Below are 16,930 nucleotides of genomic sequence, written 5' to 3' on the forward strand. Positions count from 1 at the left end.
CCGGGCTTCATTTGCAACTTCGGTTGCCTACATTAACCACCCTAGTTCGAACTAGGGTGGTAGTGTAGACATACCCTGAGTGTTTTAAAAGTTAGTTTGTCCTGTCCCATAAGGAAACCTGCTAGAGAAGCCAAGCAGAGAGAAAAAATAACCTGCTTTTTGAAAGTATGGCCTACATTCCTTGTTCCTAGATTATACATCTATATTTAGCCATATTAGAACACCTACTATTTACTTGTGCCCACTTTACGAAACAATCCAGATCGCTCTGAATTGGTAAGTGATCCTCTTCATTATTTACAATTCCCACAATTTTTATGTCACATACAAACTTTATCAGTGATGATTTTATAGTCAGTTTTGGTGAAGGCCATACTGACTTAAGCACAAGATGGGATAGGAGCCTCCCTTCAGCCTTGGCACAGTAAAAACTTCTGGTGAATAAAATAGGTCACATGCAGTGTGGCTCTTTGAACACAATCATACCTTTATTTCTTAAACATCTTCAAAAACAACTGTTTGCAATCTATGTAACTGTTGGGTCGGTTGTGGATAGTTTTAGCAATAGAGCTATATTTTAAAGCCAAATCAATGATAAATGAGTTTTGCTTTTTAATTTAAAAAAATGTAAGGACAAATTTAAGTGTAGAAAAAGGAAAAGATCTCTCCAGTCTCCCAAACTGGCTTTGTGTGAGAGACAGTGGAGTTTATACCACAGGAATATAGAGAAGCCCAAGAGTGCAGGCTGCAAGAGCCGGGTGGACCCTGGCCCAAAATATTTTTCTGGGAGTAGTGTTGCAGTCCAGTTAAGATGGCCCAGGCTTGGTAAGTCCTGGAGGGTCCAGGAACTATGCAGAGTAGTAAAAAGAATGTCATCTGGTTAACCACATTGGTTAAATCCACAGAGCCACGGATTAGAGATCAATCATGTCAGCAAGACATTTTGCCTCAGTTCTCAGGGCTGATAAAGTTGTGTAATAAAATTGCCGCCATTAAGACATTCATCCTTAGCAGGCTCCACTCTGGGCATTTCCATTACAATTAAAATGTTATTTGACTATATAAAAGGACAGGGGATTTTATAACCATAGTCTGGGTCTCCCTTCTCTATGTGCATGTAATTGACACTAGAATTAATGGCTGTTTGCTACACAAATAGAGAAGAGAAAGCAGTGTGTCTATGTGATAGGGAGGTGTTTCAAAGAAACTTGTTCCACATTTTATTTTCAATTACTAATAAATAAAAAAAAAATCACAGCTTTTTTTACTTGAAAAGTTTAATTTTACAAAATACCATTTTCCATGAAAGAAACTTCCCTGCAATGTGTATGAACACGCCGTTCTGTTTTATAGCTCTTTACAGTAAGATATCAGCAACGTTTAATAGAAGGAAAAAAACTCAATTTTAGCAGGTACCTACAACAACGTGGATACAAGAGTGTCTTAAAACGCTAAAGCAAGTAATGACACATAATTGCTGAATCAATTTGAAATTTGAAAAGTGTCTTTAAAACTGTCCATATGGTAAGTAGGACATCACAGTTGGTACAAAACTGCCTGTACAGTTAGGTTTAAACTTAAAACCGATGGTATAGGAAGAGAAATCTTTGAAAAATAATTTCAAGTGCTGTTCTCATAAGGCAAACATATACAAAGGTGCTGACAGCATACAGGGAAACTGACAAAATAATCTTAATATTGAAGTGTTCAATCACTTTTTTTAAAATATCACCAATAGAGGTCTAAAAGATAAACAATGCCAAATTAACATAAGATACCTTTTACTAACTAGGTGTAATTCACATAGTTTTACATAATCTCAACAAAATGTGAAACTAAGCGTTAATATTCAAACTTTCACTGCATCGGCAGCAGGGTCTAGTTTGTCTGTTGCATTCTGGCAGCTTTGAATTTTGAAATCCTCTTTGTAGTTTCTTCTGATGCCTCAGACAGAACTTCCTCTGATTTTCGCTCCGGAATGGTAGGCAGGACAGGGTAAGCAATGCTTGGGTGTGGTATTAAGGGAGACAAAGGCTCTTTTTCTATCACAGTTCCAGAAAAAGCCTACAACAAAAAAGAAAACTCAGAATGAGCTAATAAAATGCAGATGTGAAGCTTTGCCCATAAGGTCATTACCCTATATTAGCCTTATTAGGATTGTTATTTCTTTTAATCAAAAGTGAAAGAAATATACTTAAATCAATGGTATTTCCTTGCATAAGTAACCAAACTGTGATTAACCTTATAATATAACTTGTTCAAAGAAATCTGAATGAAAGATAGTGTGTTAAAAGTACTACTTAATCACATTCCTAAATGCATAAATTATCTGAAAAAATTGGTTCCCACTGATCAAGAAAATAAAACAGATTGTACAACCGGCAATTTCATCATAGATAACAAATGGGAAAAATTTGTGGATTTTAGGTCAGTCTGCATATTCCATCATGTGTCATATTTCATGGCTTGATAACTTGGTCTTCTCTAATTGTATCAAGTTGACACTTAGAATATAAATTTACCTATATTTTGTTGAGTCTTAGTTTTTCTTTCTTACCAAAAATTATCAAAAATTGATCATGGCTGTTTATAAGAGAACAAAAGGCTTCTAATTATTTTCTTCCTTTATACATTTTAACTAAAACTGTACATCTTAATATTTTAAATTACAATTTCCACTTTTTTGCTATTTTAATAAAAAGAAACAGAATATTTGCCATATGAAAAACAGTAAGAAACTATTTTTCATAAATGCTTTTAACAACAGCCATAGGCTTACAGTATGCATAACAGTGTGCTTATGCAATATAAAATGCTACATTTTGAAAAAGTCACAATATAACATGCTGAAAATTAAAAATGGTTCAGAGCATTTCAGATTAAAGCTACACTAGCTTATACCCAAGGTTTTATTATTATATTGGGCAAAAAGGATTAGATACCAGATTTATTAAATCTGCTCTTTTAAGAGTTATTCTATTGCCAAGAAAAACACAACAAAATAGCCACTTTTCTTGCATGACCTGCAAAAAAAGCAATTTTTTGTGCTCTACGCCAACAGCAAAATTAAACCCAAAATTGTACCATTCTGCTGATTTGTTCAGGAATACTACATTTTTATAAAAGCTAAATAAAATATGTCCACTGAAGTTCTGCTGCATCAAAAAAATAAAAGAAAAAAATCAACTTATGGCAAATGCAACCAAATAAATACTACGTTTCAAATGTTCATAAAAACACTGAAAGCAAAACATTTTTTTTTAAAGTGAATCTATCTTTCATTCTGATTGGCGCATTTTGCTCTGAGAGATGTACAAAATCACGCTCTATTCAGAGATGAATATAGGAATGATCTATTTTTGTTTTACAGTGACAGAAGTGTACTAGATGTTTAACGTACAGAATATAGTCTCAACTCCAAAGAAATTACGATCGATAGTGCTACCCCTGCAAAAAAAAAAATCCACACCAGCAGATCCTTATGTTTCCACTGAATATCCTTAAAGTCAATAGGACTTCCTGCAAACATAAGGGCTGCCACATGGATCCCTCAGCAGGATTAGGGTCTATGCAGATATAACAAAGTGGATATACAGAAAAACCCATAACTACAGGACTATGTGGCTGTTTAGAGAGTAAAGCACTCACACAGCAGTGTGAGTCTATGAATCTACTTTTTGTTAAAAATAAATATCTTTCCAGATGAAACAATTTCCCTTTGAAGATGCCTTCTGTCCCCAGAATTTCTGAAAATTCTATGTAACCTAAGTTTTATAAAATTACTGTAATTTTCAATAACAAAAACATGTTAAAATATTAATTTCTATGAATGCCATTGGAGCAACCACGTCTTATTTCTGAATGCTCTCAGTGGCTGTCACAGCTATTCACCAAGCCCAGGCACGTTTTTCCTAGTGATGTAGAGTCACTTTAATTTATGATAAGCGATTACTCAGTTTGGTTCAGCTCTTTGATGGCATCTTGTTTGAAAGAACAGGCTCTTCTTAAAGACCAAATTCCAGAAGTTGTGTTATGTATTAGCACAGAGGTGGGCAATAATTTTGGGCCAGGAGCCATTTCAAAAAATTTTGAAGTGGCCCCAGGCCACCTGGAAGGGGTGGGGCCTAAACCAGAAGGAGGCAGGGCTAGGGTGCTTCTTGGATTCTCTACCTCCAGACCATGATTAGTCTGGGGGCGGGGGAGCCCCTTTTCCTCCCTCCTTCCCACTAGGCACCCATGTCCCTGGCAGGGCGGGGAAAAGGCTTCCCACATTCCCCCATCCCCAGGCCAATTAGGGCCTGGGGGCGGGAGAGCAGGGTGAAGCTTCCTTCACCCTGCCCCCGCCCTGTGCGAGCGTATGGCACTTTGAAGTGCTGTGTGCTCCTTGCAGGGCAGAGGGAACTTCCCACCTCTCCCCTGCCCCCAGGATAATCAGGGCTTTGGGGCAGAGAAGCATGTGATGTCTCCTCCTGCCCTGCAAGGATCACATGGCACTCTGAAGTGCCGCGTGCTCCTTGCACGGCAGGAGCAAATTTCATGGGCTCCCCCACCCCTAATTGGCCTGGGGGCGGGGGAGCGGCAGGGCCTCCACGGGCCGGATCATTCTGCTTGGTGGGCTGGATCTGGCCCACAGAGGCCCTTTTGCCCACCCTTGCATTACCAGGACAGTTTCCTTCCTCCTTCTGTCACGGGACTCAGTTAACACTGGGAAAGTCCCAGGGTGCACTAAATTTGAAAGCCATGAAGTCAACATGCTCAGAGGAAGGGATACTGTCTACTGTGCTACAAAAAGAGCAAATATTCAGTTCAGCTGGCTATCCCACAATAAAACGGGTAGGTGAAGAGAGATCACGCCTCCTGACAATCTCTCCCCAGAGAGAGAGGTAGAGAGAGCTGGGAAATTAATTAAAAAGAAATTAAACAAATGGATGGTAAGGGTAACTATGCTATCCAGCATTTTCCTTTTTACCCATGCCAACAATGAATATTAATCAAAAACTGTACCTCAAATGTTCCTGATAAGGTTGAAAGTTTTTTTGGAAGATGCTCATGCCCCTCCTCCACCTCCTCCTCCTCCAAGATTCCTTCACTGTTGTCACTGTAAGTAGCTTCATCATAGCTAATACTCCTCAGAACTCCTCGTCTGTCATCAAACTCAGCAGCACTGCTCTCACTGGTATCACTACAAACACTATTCTCTCTGCTTCGAGACTTCAAAATTGATTTACGAGGAACATATTCTCCATTCACAACATCAACAAAGACTCTATAAAGGAAAACGTTCGCTTTAATAAACTATTTCAGGATCAGATGACAAATGTACAGTGATCTCACTTCGTCTTTTGTACAAATTAATTATGATTTGCATTTCTAACTTTTCAACTGCTGTATTACAATACTGTACCTTTAAAAGATACAATAAAACATTTTCTTTACTAATGAACATGAAATAATTCTTCAACCCAAACACTGTCATGCCTTTATTAAAGGATTAGCTGGTAAACTCTTTTTGTAGAAACTGTATAGCTCTTAGACACTTGACAGAACAGCTTGATTTGCAAAATGTAAAGAAAAATTGTAGTCACAAGATGAGTTTGAGGGTTGTATTTCTAGAAACCAAACAGAAAGTTGTGATAACAGGCTTTGTAGTGTGAAATCATTTTCAGAGGTAGAGTACGTAAACAACTGTTTGAAACATTCTCTCACACAGGGCAAGGAAGTTTTCCCAGGTAAGTGCCATTATTTTCTGTAGAATCTACACTTTCACTAAAAATAAAATAAGCTTTTAGCTCATTAGTTTCTAATGTAAAACTTTCCAAACATGCACATTGTGAACTGACAGAGCCTTCTTCCTGAGTCTACAGGTACTGTTCCCATCCCTCTGTTGCTGCTCATAGTTTTTCCAAACTACAATGATATTTGACCAGCATCTGTTAATTGCTGCTACTACTCTTTGAAACCCTATGAAAAGCTATAAAACCAACAAGAAACCAATCAATTTAGTACTGATGCAGCTTGCCAGAAGAAGAGGTAGGTACTAGAGCTATTCACTAGGGAGAACTCAAAAACTGATGAGGTACAATAGCAGACATGCCAAAAATAGTACATCACAGGTATTAGCAGAACTGGGGAAGACTGGTAGGCTATGGGATTTAATAGTGCAGCACTGAAATCAGTGAAAGCTTTGTCACTGACTTAATTGGGAAAGAAGCAGGCTCCTGGAAGAAAAAGTACAACAGCTTTCTTTCAGGAGCTAGAGAGTGGGATTTTGTTTGTTTCTTAAGATCGTCACATTTTTTATGCACATACTAGCCTAAGACTACAAAACATACAGATCCTAATGAGGGTTCAGAGACACCACTATGGAACCCCAAACCTTCCCTTTTCCCAGCAGTTATATAGCTGTCATTAGAAGTGGGCTGGACTTTTCACCTGGTGTTGCCTGTGAATACATTTTCAGAAGTAATTAGGAATGTGATGTTGCAGATAGATGCCTATTATATTTCCAGAGGCTTTTGAAAATCCAACAGGTACTCATCTGCATCTTCAGGCACCTAAATCTTTAAAAGTCTATCCCCGTTTCTCAATCTTGCTTTTTTCCTTTAACTATCAGAAGTCTGGTCAATTTTTCTCACCCTTTGAAAGATGGAGAGGAGAGAATGGGTAGGAAGGGAACAGATAAAGATATGTGTCTGTGAGCAGATGGGAAAGAGAAATACTGAAGATTGAAATAGATAGAAGTAGATGGAAAAGGAGAAAGATTTTGTGGGGAGGGAAGAAATGAAAAAGAGAAATATACCAGAGAGGAGGTAAAGCACGTGCTGAAAGGAATATGCTCGACTGAAGGGAGTGAATAAGAAAAAGAGAAAGGACATTACTCAGAAACGGATACACCAGAGCAAAGAAACAGTGGGATGAAGCTAGAAAAAGTAAGAAAGCATAATGTGACGGACATGATCAGTTATATTTGAAAAATATGTAAAAAGATTGACAATATGTTTAATTAGACAAAGTGCCATGGGCCATTTCATTCCTTTAAGTTGCAGGAGATATGGCATGAAGCAGTGGGGTAAAGTTTAAAAGTATTGATTAAAAAAATACATTACTGACCCCTAGTCTGAGAAAATGCATCACTCACCAAAGCAGCATGCAATATCTATGAAATGTGACAATTTAAATGTGTGACAACCATGCAGGCGACACAAATGTTCACTTCTTAAGATGTATGCCCAGTTCTAAATGCTTCTGTGAGAGACAGCTCCATTTTTGGGTAAGATTTCAAAATTCCTGCAGGATGCTTCAAAGAGGACACACTGGAACACAGAAGGCAGTCTTACTGGGGAAAACACAGTAGCCATAGCTATACGTTACATACCGGTAAATATCTGCAGGTGTTCTGATGTTAGGCAGTTCTGGGGCCAAGTGTCCATTGCCATTGCTATTCTTCCTTTTACGTTTGGCCTCTTCTTTCTTTTCACTAAATTTCAAAGTAGTATTTTTTCCTGTGTTTATTCTTACCTGAAAATTAAAACACAAATTATTCTAGAATACAAAAATCAAGTAATCAGAAGGGCATGGGTCAAATGAATTAATGAATTCTCCATATCCAAGCAGCTGGGGGATACAACTAAACATCAAAATGTATTGACAGTGACAGTCCCAATGCTCACTGTCTTGGTATTAAGTATCAGAGGTGTAGCCGTGTTAGTCTGAATCTGCAAAAGCGACGAGGAGTCCTGTGGCACCTTATAGACTAATTGAAGTGTAGGAGCATAAGCTTTCGTGGGCAAAGACCCACTTCGTCAGATGCATGTCACATGCATCTGACGAAGTGGGTCTTTGCCCACGAAAGCTTATGCTCCTACACTTCAGTTAGTCTATAAGGTGCCACAGGACTCCTCGTCGCTTTTGTCTTGGTATTATATGCAAAATTCATGTGCATTAGCATCAAGAAATAACTTTTTACATCAGGAATGGGTAAGAATAAAACTTACACCGTAAGTCATTAACTCTGACCAAGAGCTTAGTTTCCCTTGAATGTAAAAGGCACTTTTAGAAAATGTAGCCCAGTGATATTACCTTGTAGAAAGTTGTGCCATAGCACTGGCAGTATTAGGGATGTAAGCAAATGCTTATCGGGTAGTCAAGTAGAAACTCGACTAGTCGCTTCCTTCACCCCCTCCTCCGGCCCCGCCTCTATCAGGGAGAGGCAGCAAGCAGGAGGACGGAGAGAGCATGAGCTGATGCTGGTGGGAGCCAGCTTAAAAGCTGGTTCCTGCCCCCAGCACTGTCTCCGCAGCGGGCAGGGGAGGTAGGCGACAGCAGGGAAACAGTGTGAGCGGGGACTGAAATCACATCAGTCCCACTTCTGCTCCTCTCCCTTTGGAATATAGGCTCTTGTACATTTCAAAGGAAGAGGCACAGAGGGGAACCCATGCCAGCAGGGACTGCTTTGCTCCCCACTGGCGTGGATTCCTGCTGTCTCTCTCCCTTTGAAATATATTCCAAACATTTCAAAGGGAGAAGTGCAGTGGGATAGTGAGCGCCCCCCTTATTGACTAATCGAGAAGTCAACAGGAATTCCATCAGCTACTCGATTACCTGATTAATCAAAATTTATCATCCCTAGGTAGTATGTAAACTTTAATATAACTTTTTGGTATCATTTTTGAGATTTAATGACTGAACTAATGGACTTCAAAACACAGAGCAGCAAAATAAATCTTTTTGGAGAAAAAGAGCCAAATTAAGCTTCGGCTATCATCAGGGTCCTAAATACAAGATATGCCATGGCACTTACTTTCAAGGTTTCACGTAAATGTTTGATTTACACAATGAATTCTGCAATGGCTTTTACATTTTACAATACTGCATGTCTAAAATAAATATAAAATGCATTTTCAGGGAAAAAACTATTTTATCCTAAGGGTGTAAGTACAGCAAAGAGTTAGAATGACCCTGCAGTGACATTTTAGAAATGCTATTAGGAGATTTACCCAGTGTTGCTTGGGTCCTTAACTCAAAGAAGTTATTTCTTCATTTAAATCATTCCTCTGGGGTAGGGCTGGGAACGAGTGTTCACTGTACAGGCTGCCCCAGGGAGAGAGGAGAACCCCAGCCCTCTCTCACTAAAGCACCTTGGGTCCAGGTGAGAAGCGCCTGTCCATGGCTGTTGAAGTTCCAGAGAGCACGGTCAGGGGAAAGGTGCATGTCTCCTGGCTAGGGGACAGACAGACCCATAGACAAACTTTCTAAAATATATAGTTTGTAGCTGTCTCTTTCTCCACCCCGGCCTCCTATTGACCTAATGGGGTTATAGCTGTTGTAGGCCCTATCTCTGGCCCATTGCTGCTCCCCTGTGGTCATTCTGCAGTATAACTCCCTCCTGCCAGACTCCTTCCATTTTATGAAAAACAACTGAATTCCAGGCACATCCAGTAGCCCAGCACAACCAACCCTTGCTTTAAGTTTTAAGAGAAAGCTGCCTACCAAATGTAATTGTCTTACCGTATAGGAAGAGTTTTTGAACAAACAGACTCTCAGACAGATAGACAGACATATGTACATTTCTAAAATATATAGTAAGATTAGGAATACAAGCTAGGGTTAAGGCTTTGAGTCAATCATGGAGGTCATGGAAGCCACAGATTCTGACTTTCCAGGACCTCTATAACTTCTGCACTATCCTGGACCAACCACACTAGCCACTGCTGGGGCAGGTTCAAATGATGGCAGAGTTGGGAGCAGTGCAGCTGCACAGAGGGAGGAGCATGGTCTCCTGGAACTGGCGGCACTTTGCTCCTCCCCTTTGGCTTCAGCATCACCTGGGAGCAGAACCCTACAGATAAGAATACCAATGTCTATCTGCAAGTAGACATGTGTATCTGTGCAGGGCTCTAGAGTGGGGCCAGGTCAGGCAGGGAGCCTGACTTAGCCTTGCTGTGCTTCTGACCTGAAGCTGGCAATGGTGACACCTGTAGAAACCCCCCAGGTCCCTCCACAGCCATCACCCCTGCTTCACCAATCCCTTCCCCTGACCCAGCATCCCAAACCCCAGCCCTGAGTTTGCTCTCAGAGCCTATGCCCCCTCCTGCAGTCTGAACCCGCTCCCCTGCACCCCAAGTATCTGCTCCAGTTCTGACCCCCCCCAGAGCCAACACCACATACCCATTCCTGTACCCCAAGCACCCGGCCCAGCCCTTATCTCTCATCAGAATCAGCACCCCATACTGCCCCACACCTCAAGTCTCAGCTCTGAGCCCCTTCCCAGAGCCTGCACTCATACCCCCCTCCTATATATTAATCCCTCAACTGAACCCCAATGCCCTGCCTCAGCAAGCAATGGAGATGGGACCTTTAGGTAAGGAGAGGGCTAATCTTGGGTTGCCCTTAAATTCCAAAAGTGATCCTGGGCATAAAAAGGTTGGAGACCACTATATTGGGACATCTAATGCATTCCTCCACTTCCCTCCACAACCCCATCAAAGGGATCTTCTACCTTTTTCCTTCAGAAATTGTTCCAGTTTATAAAGTAGACATATTTCTGACTTGTTTCTTGATGAGAGCCTTCTTTTTTCACTTGCTTAATAGTTTAACTTTAGCTCTGGAAGCCTGGATGACTTCCTCATCTCTGACACCATCTTACCCATATGAGGTAGGCCCCTTTTCCAGGCTCATTCAAGCAATAGAATATTTTACTATATGGGGCTATGAGGTACACTAGTTAAATAACACCGATGGTGTATGTGTGTGTACGCACACACACACAGGCTATATTATATAGAGATAAAATATAAAAAGTACAAACCCTTTTAGGTTCAACAGTATGAGAGAAAAATATAGTTGGCACAGAATCATCTGCAACTCCTAAGTCATCTTCATCATCACTGTTATAATGATTTGGGCCATTAACTTGGCCACTGAACAATTCTGAATTTGTTACTTCTTTCTGTATAGTGTCCTGAGTAGTAGAGTCTTCCACTCTGTGTACCACATTCAGATCTGTCTTATCATCTTTCTCCTCTTCAGAGGAGGTTGTATCTTCTCCATTTGCCTCAACCGTAAGAGGTGTCCTACAAAATGCAAAAACACTTAAGGAAAGAAAACTTATCAATACAAATCATAGCCTAGCAAGATAAAGAACTTACAGAATAACATATGAACCCACAGAATAATTATGAGATGGGATATTCTGGCAGAAGTTAGGAAAGAACAATATCATACACAATATAGAATTTAAAGGCCAGACTGGAGTGCTTATTCATATGTGGAACCACTTCAATAAGGAGGTGTTTATCAGTGCAAGCAAGAGAGCCACAATCTGGTCCTAAGTCATATTTTTTTTGTTTTGGGACCAAAACTGCTCTAAGGATGGTGATTCACAACTAAAAGAGTTGTTTTTGAGGATGTATGCACAACAGGTCAGAAATACAAACGGCCCAACTATACTACTAGCTTATCCATTTTGTATGCTTTAGGCCAGCCTCTCTCTTGCAAGCAAGCTCTAATTAAGGCAAGATACATATGAGAGTATCAAGAAGCTGGTTACAGCTCCGTGATCCAGTGCCTTTCTGAAGTAGTCTTAGGGCCAGTGAAAGTAGCTACAGTGCTGCACTAACTCACATCCTAGCATAGCATCTCAAACAGCCACTATGTCATTGAACGATGGGAGTAGTGGAACTACTTTGCAATGCTTTATCTTTCTTTCCAAGTTGTGCCTCCTATAATAGACGTGGGAGAAAGGCTGCAATCACAGGAACTGCCTCTGCCATTAAATAGTTCCCCTGTGTCAGGAGAATGAGGGGATTCCTTCCAGATATTTACAGACACATTCCAGCTCCTCTGTACCACTCAGGAGCTGGATTCCTTTAGAAAATCTGATCCTCTATATTCCAACCTTCTTCATCCAACCCTAATAATTATGATCCCTGTTCATTCTTTTGGTTATATTTATAGGCTCCATCACTGTAGCCTCACAAATACTTCACAAACATTAAATAGTTTATTCACACATGACACCCTTGAGGTAAGCAAGTTTTATTATAACCATTGCATAGAGGGGACACTGAGGCATACAGATGTTAAATGTTCCCTGATCACATAGAAATTCTGTGGCACTCAGGTTTTGTACCCAAATCTTCCTTTATTATGAGCAGCTTATTTTAAGTTTCACATTTTATTTGTTTTTGTGAATTTTAAGATATTAAAAAGTAAACAGAACTCTGAATGGTTGTTTTAAGAGTTGTCTCAGTTTATAATGGAACTAAAATTAATAACATGTAATATTGGTCCTCCGCAGTCACTGATTTAAGCCAATCAACTGCTAAAAGCACCTATTTGCTCATGCTAGTAAGGCAGTGGTCACCAACCAGTAGATCAGGATCTACCAGTAGATCTTGGAGCCTCTTGACAGATGATCCTGACTGGTTTGGCTGGAAGCTATCAAGATGCTGGCACTTCAGTTGCCCCTACACCCACTATGATGTTGTTCCTGTCCTCTGCCTTAGAGCTGCCTCCCTGGGAGCCTCCTGCTTGCTATGCAGGGTGTGAGAGGAAAAGGGGGGGGGGGGCGCGTTGATGTCACGGTGCCCTTCCTGATTACACTTCTGTACCCTATCTCCACACAGAGAGAAGGGGACGGAGGGAGCTTGACAATGCAAATCTCTATCACTCTCACACGGGGGGGGGGGGTGTGTGTGTGTGTGTGTGTGTGTGTGTGTCATACTCACAACCACACACTGACCTTCACTCTCATCTCCAGACCCAGCACATACGTGGGGGGTTGCTGTTACTACTGGCAAAGTGTGGTATTTTAGGTTTTTGACTGGTCTGTGTATTTCATAATTTTCGTTTCTCTCTCACATTTAAATTTAACTCGTTGAGTAGTGAGTTCTAAAATGCCTAACTTGTCGTGGCTGGAGTCATTATCCCTGTGGTAACTGCTGCTCCTGGACATGGCTGGCATGTCCTTGCAGCCCCTGGGAAAGGCATAGCAAGGGGTCTCCATATGCTGTCCTTGCCTGCAAACACCACTCCTGCAACTCCCATTCATCAATAACGGGGAACTGTGGCCAGTAGAAGCTGTGGGATTAGTGCCTGCAGATGAGGGGCAGCACATGGTGCCATGGAGCCTTGCTGTACATGCCAACTGCTTTTGGGAGTGGTGCAGGGCCAGGACAGGAGTAAGCCTGCCTTAACCAGAAGCTACCACCCGGAAGCTGTATCAGTTCAATAGTGCCCAGGCAGAACCTGCTTCCTCAACCTCTATCCCAGCCCTGAAAACACTCCCGGACCCCAATCCCCCACTCTGGGCTAAGCTTAGAGCCTCTCCCATACTCCAAACGCCTTGGCTCAAGACCAGAGGCTGCACTCCTACCTCAGCCTGGTGAAAGTGAGAAAGGGGGATGGAATGAGCAGGGTGAGGCCTCAGAGAAGGGGTGAGGCAGGACCTCAAAGAAGGGGCAGGAAGGAAGTGGGGCAAAGGTATTTGGGATGGAGGTAGATCTTACATTGCACTTAAATTGAAAAAGTGATCTTGTGATTAAAAAGGTTGGAAACCACGGTTGTAAAGGTTTTAATTACATCTTTCTACCAAACCTTCAACAGTAATATACCTGTCAAGTTCATCCAGCATCTCTTCTCGTCTCTCAAGCTCTTCTAATCGGGCCCACAGTTCCTCATCAGATTGGGAAAAACCCTTAGTCTTTGTATCCATACCATTTTCTTGACACTTAACCTCAAAACTGTCTGACACTTTTGGCTTTGAATGAGGCTTGTGAGCAGTTCTGCGTTTTCCTGTGCAAAATTAATAAACAAAAAGTATTTTGCCAAAACATTTTCCATTTGAAATTACGGCTGAATTGTTTAAATAATTCTGTCCATGAACCAGAGCATTGTCACAGGATAAAGCTAATGCAAAACAGAGACACTGATCCTGTGACACTTCTATTACAGTGATTTGGTACCTCTCATTTGATTTAATCATTTTCTCGAGTGGTGCACTAGAGTGTGACAGTTGCTCACTGTGCCATTAGCTGGAGAAACAAACCTTCTTTGTACTTTGGCTCAGTTGGGACCAACTATTTAGACAATTCGATTTTTTTTTATAAATGTATGAAGTACAACAACGTTACCTGAAAATTAGAGATGGTTTATAGGACAAATAGGGAAATTTACCATGAGTCCAAAGTATCTGCACAAACTTCTTTGGTAACTATGAATTCAGTTCATTCAATAACAAAAAGACATTTTTATCTTTAAAATCGTGGTTTTTTAATAATAAAAATAAAACCTTTAAAAGCTTCAGAAGCAGCTAGAAAAATTTGCTCCTAATTCAACAGCAATCACTGTAGTCATTTAAATGTTTCATTGGCTATTCAAATGGTAAACACATTGTTTCCAAACTCAGGCTTTAAGGCCTGAAAAGATCATTTTTATCATCTAGCTTGACCTCCTGCACATGGCAAGCCATAAAACCTCATTCACCCAACTCCTGCAATAGGTCCACATCCCTGTGGCTACTTAAGTCTTCAAAACTTGATTAAAAAACTTCACGTTAAAGAGAATCCACCATTTTCTCTAATTAAAACCAGCATGTAACCAATGTTGCAGATAAAGGCGAAAAAAAAATCTCAGTCTCTGACAATCTGCTCTGGAGGAAAATTCCTTCCTGACCTTTTATGGTTATCTCTTAAATCCTGAGCATGTGGATGAAACCCATCAACTAGACACCTAGGGTGTGTCTAGACTACAGTGTTTTGTCGACAAAAGTGGACTTTTGTCGACAAAACTATACATAATGTTGACAGAACTTGGCAGTTTCATCGACGGCGGTAAACCTCATTCTACGAGGAATAACGCCTTTTGTCAACAGTGTTCTGTTGGCAGAAGGCATTATTGCATCTACACTGTCCTTTGCGTCTACACTCTCATGTCGACAAAGCAGCTTTCTTTGTTGACAGAACTGGATGTAGTCTAGACGCTCTTTGTCAACAGAAGCTTTGTCGACAGTATCTGTGGATAAAGCCTCTGACAAAAGCCTGTAGTCTAGACGTACCCCTAGGAAAGAATTCTCTATAGTAAGTCAGAGCTCTCCCCATATAGCAGCCTATTTCTAGCCATGAGAGATGTGCTGACATGGATCGCCATTGTTGGCAATCTCATCATACTATGCCCTCCATAAACTTAGTTTTTAAACAAGTTGGTTTTTTTGCTCTCAGTACACCTCTTGGAAGACTTTTCCAGAACTTCATTCTTCTGATGGTCAGAAACCTTCATCCAATTTCAAGCCTCAACTTGTTGGAGGCCAGTTTATAGTCATTTGTTCTCGTGTCATCGTTGGTGCTTAACTTAAATAACTCCTCTTCCTCGCTGTTATTCATCCCTCTCATGCCTTTATAGAGCCAAATAATCTTGCCGCTTAACCTTTGTTTTGTTAGGCTAAACAAGCCTAACTCCTTAGGTGTCTCACAGGACAAGTTCGCCATTCCTCAGATCCTCCATTCCAGTCTGAATTCATGTTTCTCAAGGATGGGAGACCAGAACTGTATGCAGTATTCCAGATGAGGCCTGACCAGTGACTTGTACATTGGTAATAAAAACTTACTACTACTGGAAATACCTTCCCTAATGCATCTTAGGAATGTCCTAATTAGCCTTTTCCAGGCAGGCACCACATTAGTGCCTCATCTTCATCCTGTGATTGACAAATATACTCAAGTATTTCTCCTCTTCTGTTACTTCCAACTGTTAAGTCCCCAGCTTATAGCATCAACTTTTGTGTCAGTTCCTTTAATATTCTTAGAGGAAGATTATCCTGATTCAGTCCTTGTGACAGAGTGCAAGGAGAGAGCAGGTAAAGTTGCTCTTCGGTGACTTAGAGGTTGGCCCAATCAGTCCAGGGCTGACAAAAGAGGCACAGGAAGGAAGTGCAGAGGGAGGAAGAGGTTTAATGGAGTCTAATCACACAGAGGCCTAGATAGGAAGACCTCTGTCCCCTCAGGTATTGCTGAGAAGGCCTAAAGCTCAGAAAATATTTTAAATAGGTAGGAGCATGGGAGATTATGGTGATACTGCTGAAAGGGAATTTTTAGTTTCACTAAGAGCACATCTAGCGGAATCCATCCAGTTTCTGGAGAGAAAACGATGAGGCAGGGTTGTTGGGCCCCTGCTGCATTCCCATTGAGCTATCTGAGTTTAGCTTCCACCCAGAATGTGAAAATTTCTCCTTCCTCATTCCCATCAGCCACCTAAGACACATATTCATTTAGGTGTTGGATAGCTAGAATATCTTTAATCTCCACCCCGTCCTCTGTTCCTAGCAATCCCTCTTCATTTTTAATTTTTTTTTAAATGTATATGGTTAAAGAACACTCTCTCTTAGTAATTTACTGTTTGTTTTAGTTTCCTTTGCAAAGTCCAGTTCTGCTTGGCTTTTGGCAATTCTCGCTTTATTCCTACACTTTCATACCTCAAAGACGTAGCTTTTCACACTTATCTACACCGTGTCCATTTCTCTATAAGCGTTCTGCATTCTCTTAATAACCTCAGAGGGGTAGCAGTGTTAATCTATATCTGCAAAAACTACAAGGAGTCCTGTGGCATCTTAGAGACTAACAGATTTATTAGGGCATAAGCTTTCAAGTGCAAAAGCTTCATTAACACAAGCAACTTCTTCCTTATATATATTCCTGCTTCTATAATTCCTCTCCAATTCATCTGATGAAGTGGGCTTTTCCCATGATAACTTATGTCCTAATAAATCTGTCTCTAAGGCTATGTCTAATCTATGATTAAGTTTCAAAAGAGGATATGCAAATTCCCACAGAGATTCTTCTTCCGATCTCACTTTTGAACAAGAAAGTAGTCAGGACGCATTTTTTTCGACAACCCTTACCTCTTTTGTGAAAAGCCGCTCTTCCTCAAAAAATGA

The 16,930-nt window shown here is 40.8% G+C and overlaps 1 protein-coding gene across 2 annotated transcripts in view; it reads right to left on the minus strand.

The window, feature by feature from the left end:
- Positions 1 to 1,764: 1,764 nt before the first annotated feature.
- URI1 (URI1 prefoldin like chaperone) overlaps positions 1,765 to 16,930 on the minus strand; it is a 62,201-nt gene continuing 47,035 nt past the window's right edge. For both annotated transcript variants that reach the window (XM_075940174.1, XM_006121204.4), the window contains exons 7-11: positions 13,614 to 13,794; positions 10,808 to 11,072; positions 7,376 to 7,518; positions 5,005 to 5,266; positions 1,765 to 2,064 (exon numbers count right to left, since the gene is read on the minus strand). In XM_075940174.1, the coding sequence (XP_075796289.1) occupies positions 1,879 to 2,064; positions 5,005 to 5,266; positions 7,376 to 7,518; positions 10,808 to 11,072; positions 13,614 to 13,794 (1,037 nt within the window). In that variant the 3' untranslated portion in view covers positions 1,765 to 1,878. The remainder of the gene's footprint in view (positions 2,065 to 5,004; positions 5,267 to 7,375; positions 7,519 to 10,807; positions 11,073 to 13,613; positions 13,795 to 16,930) is intronic.

The sequence above is a fragment of the Pelodiscus sinensis genome, chromosome 12 (assembly GCF_049634645.1).
Source record: "Pelodiscus sinensis isolate JC-2024 chromosome 12, ASM4963464v1, whole genome shotgun sequence".
In the NCBI taxonomy this organism is placed as follows: Eukaryota; Metazoa; Chordata; order Testudines; family Trionychidae; genus Pelodiscus; species Pelodiscus sinensis.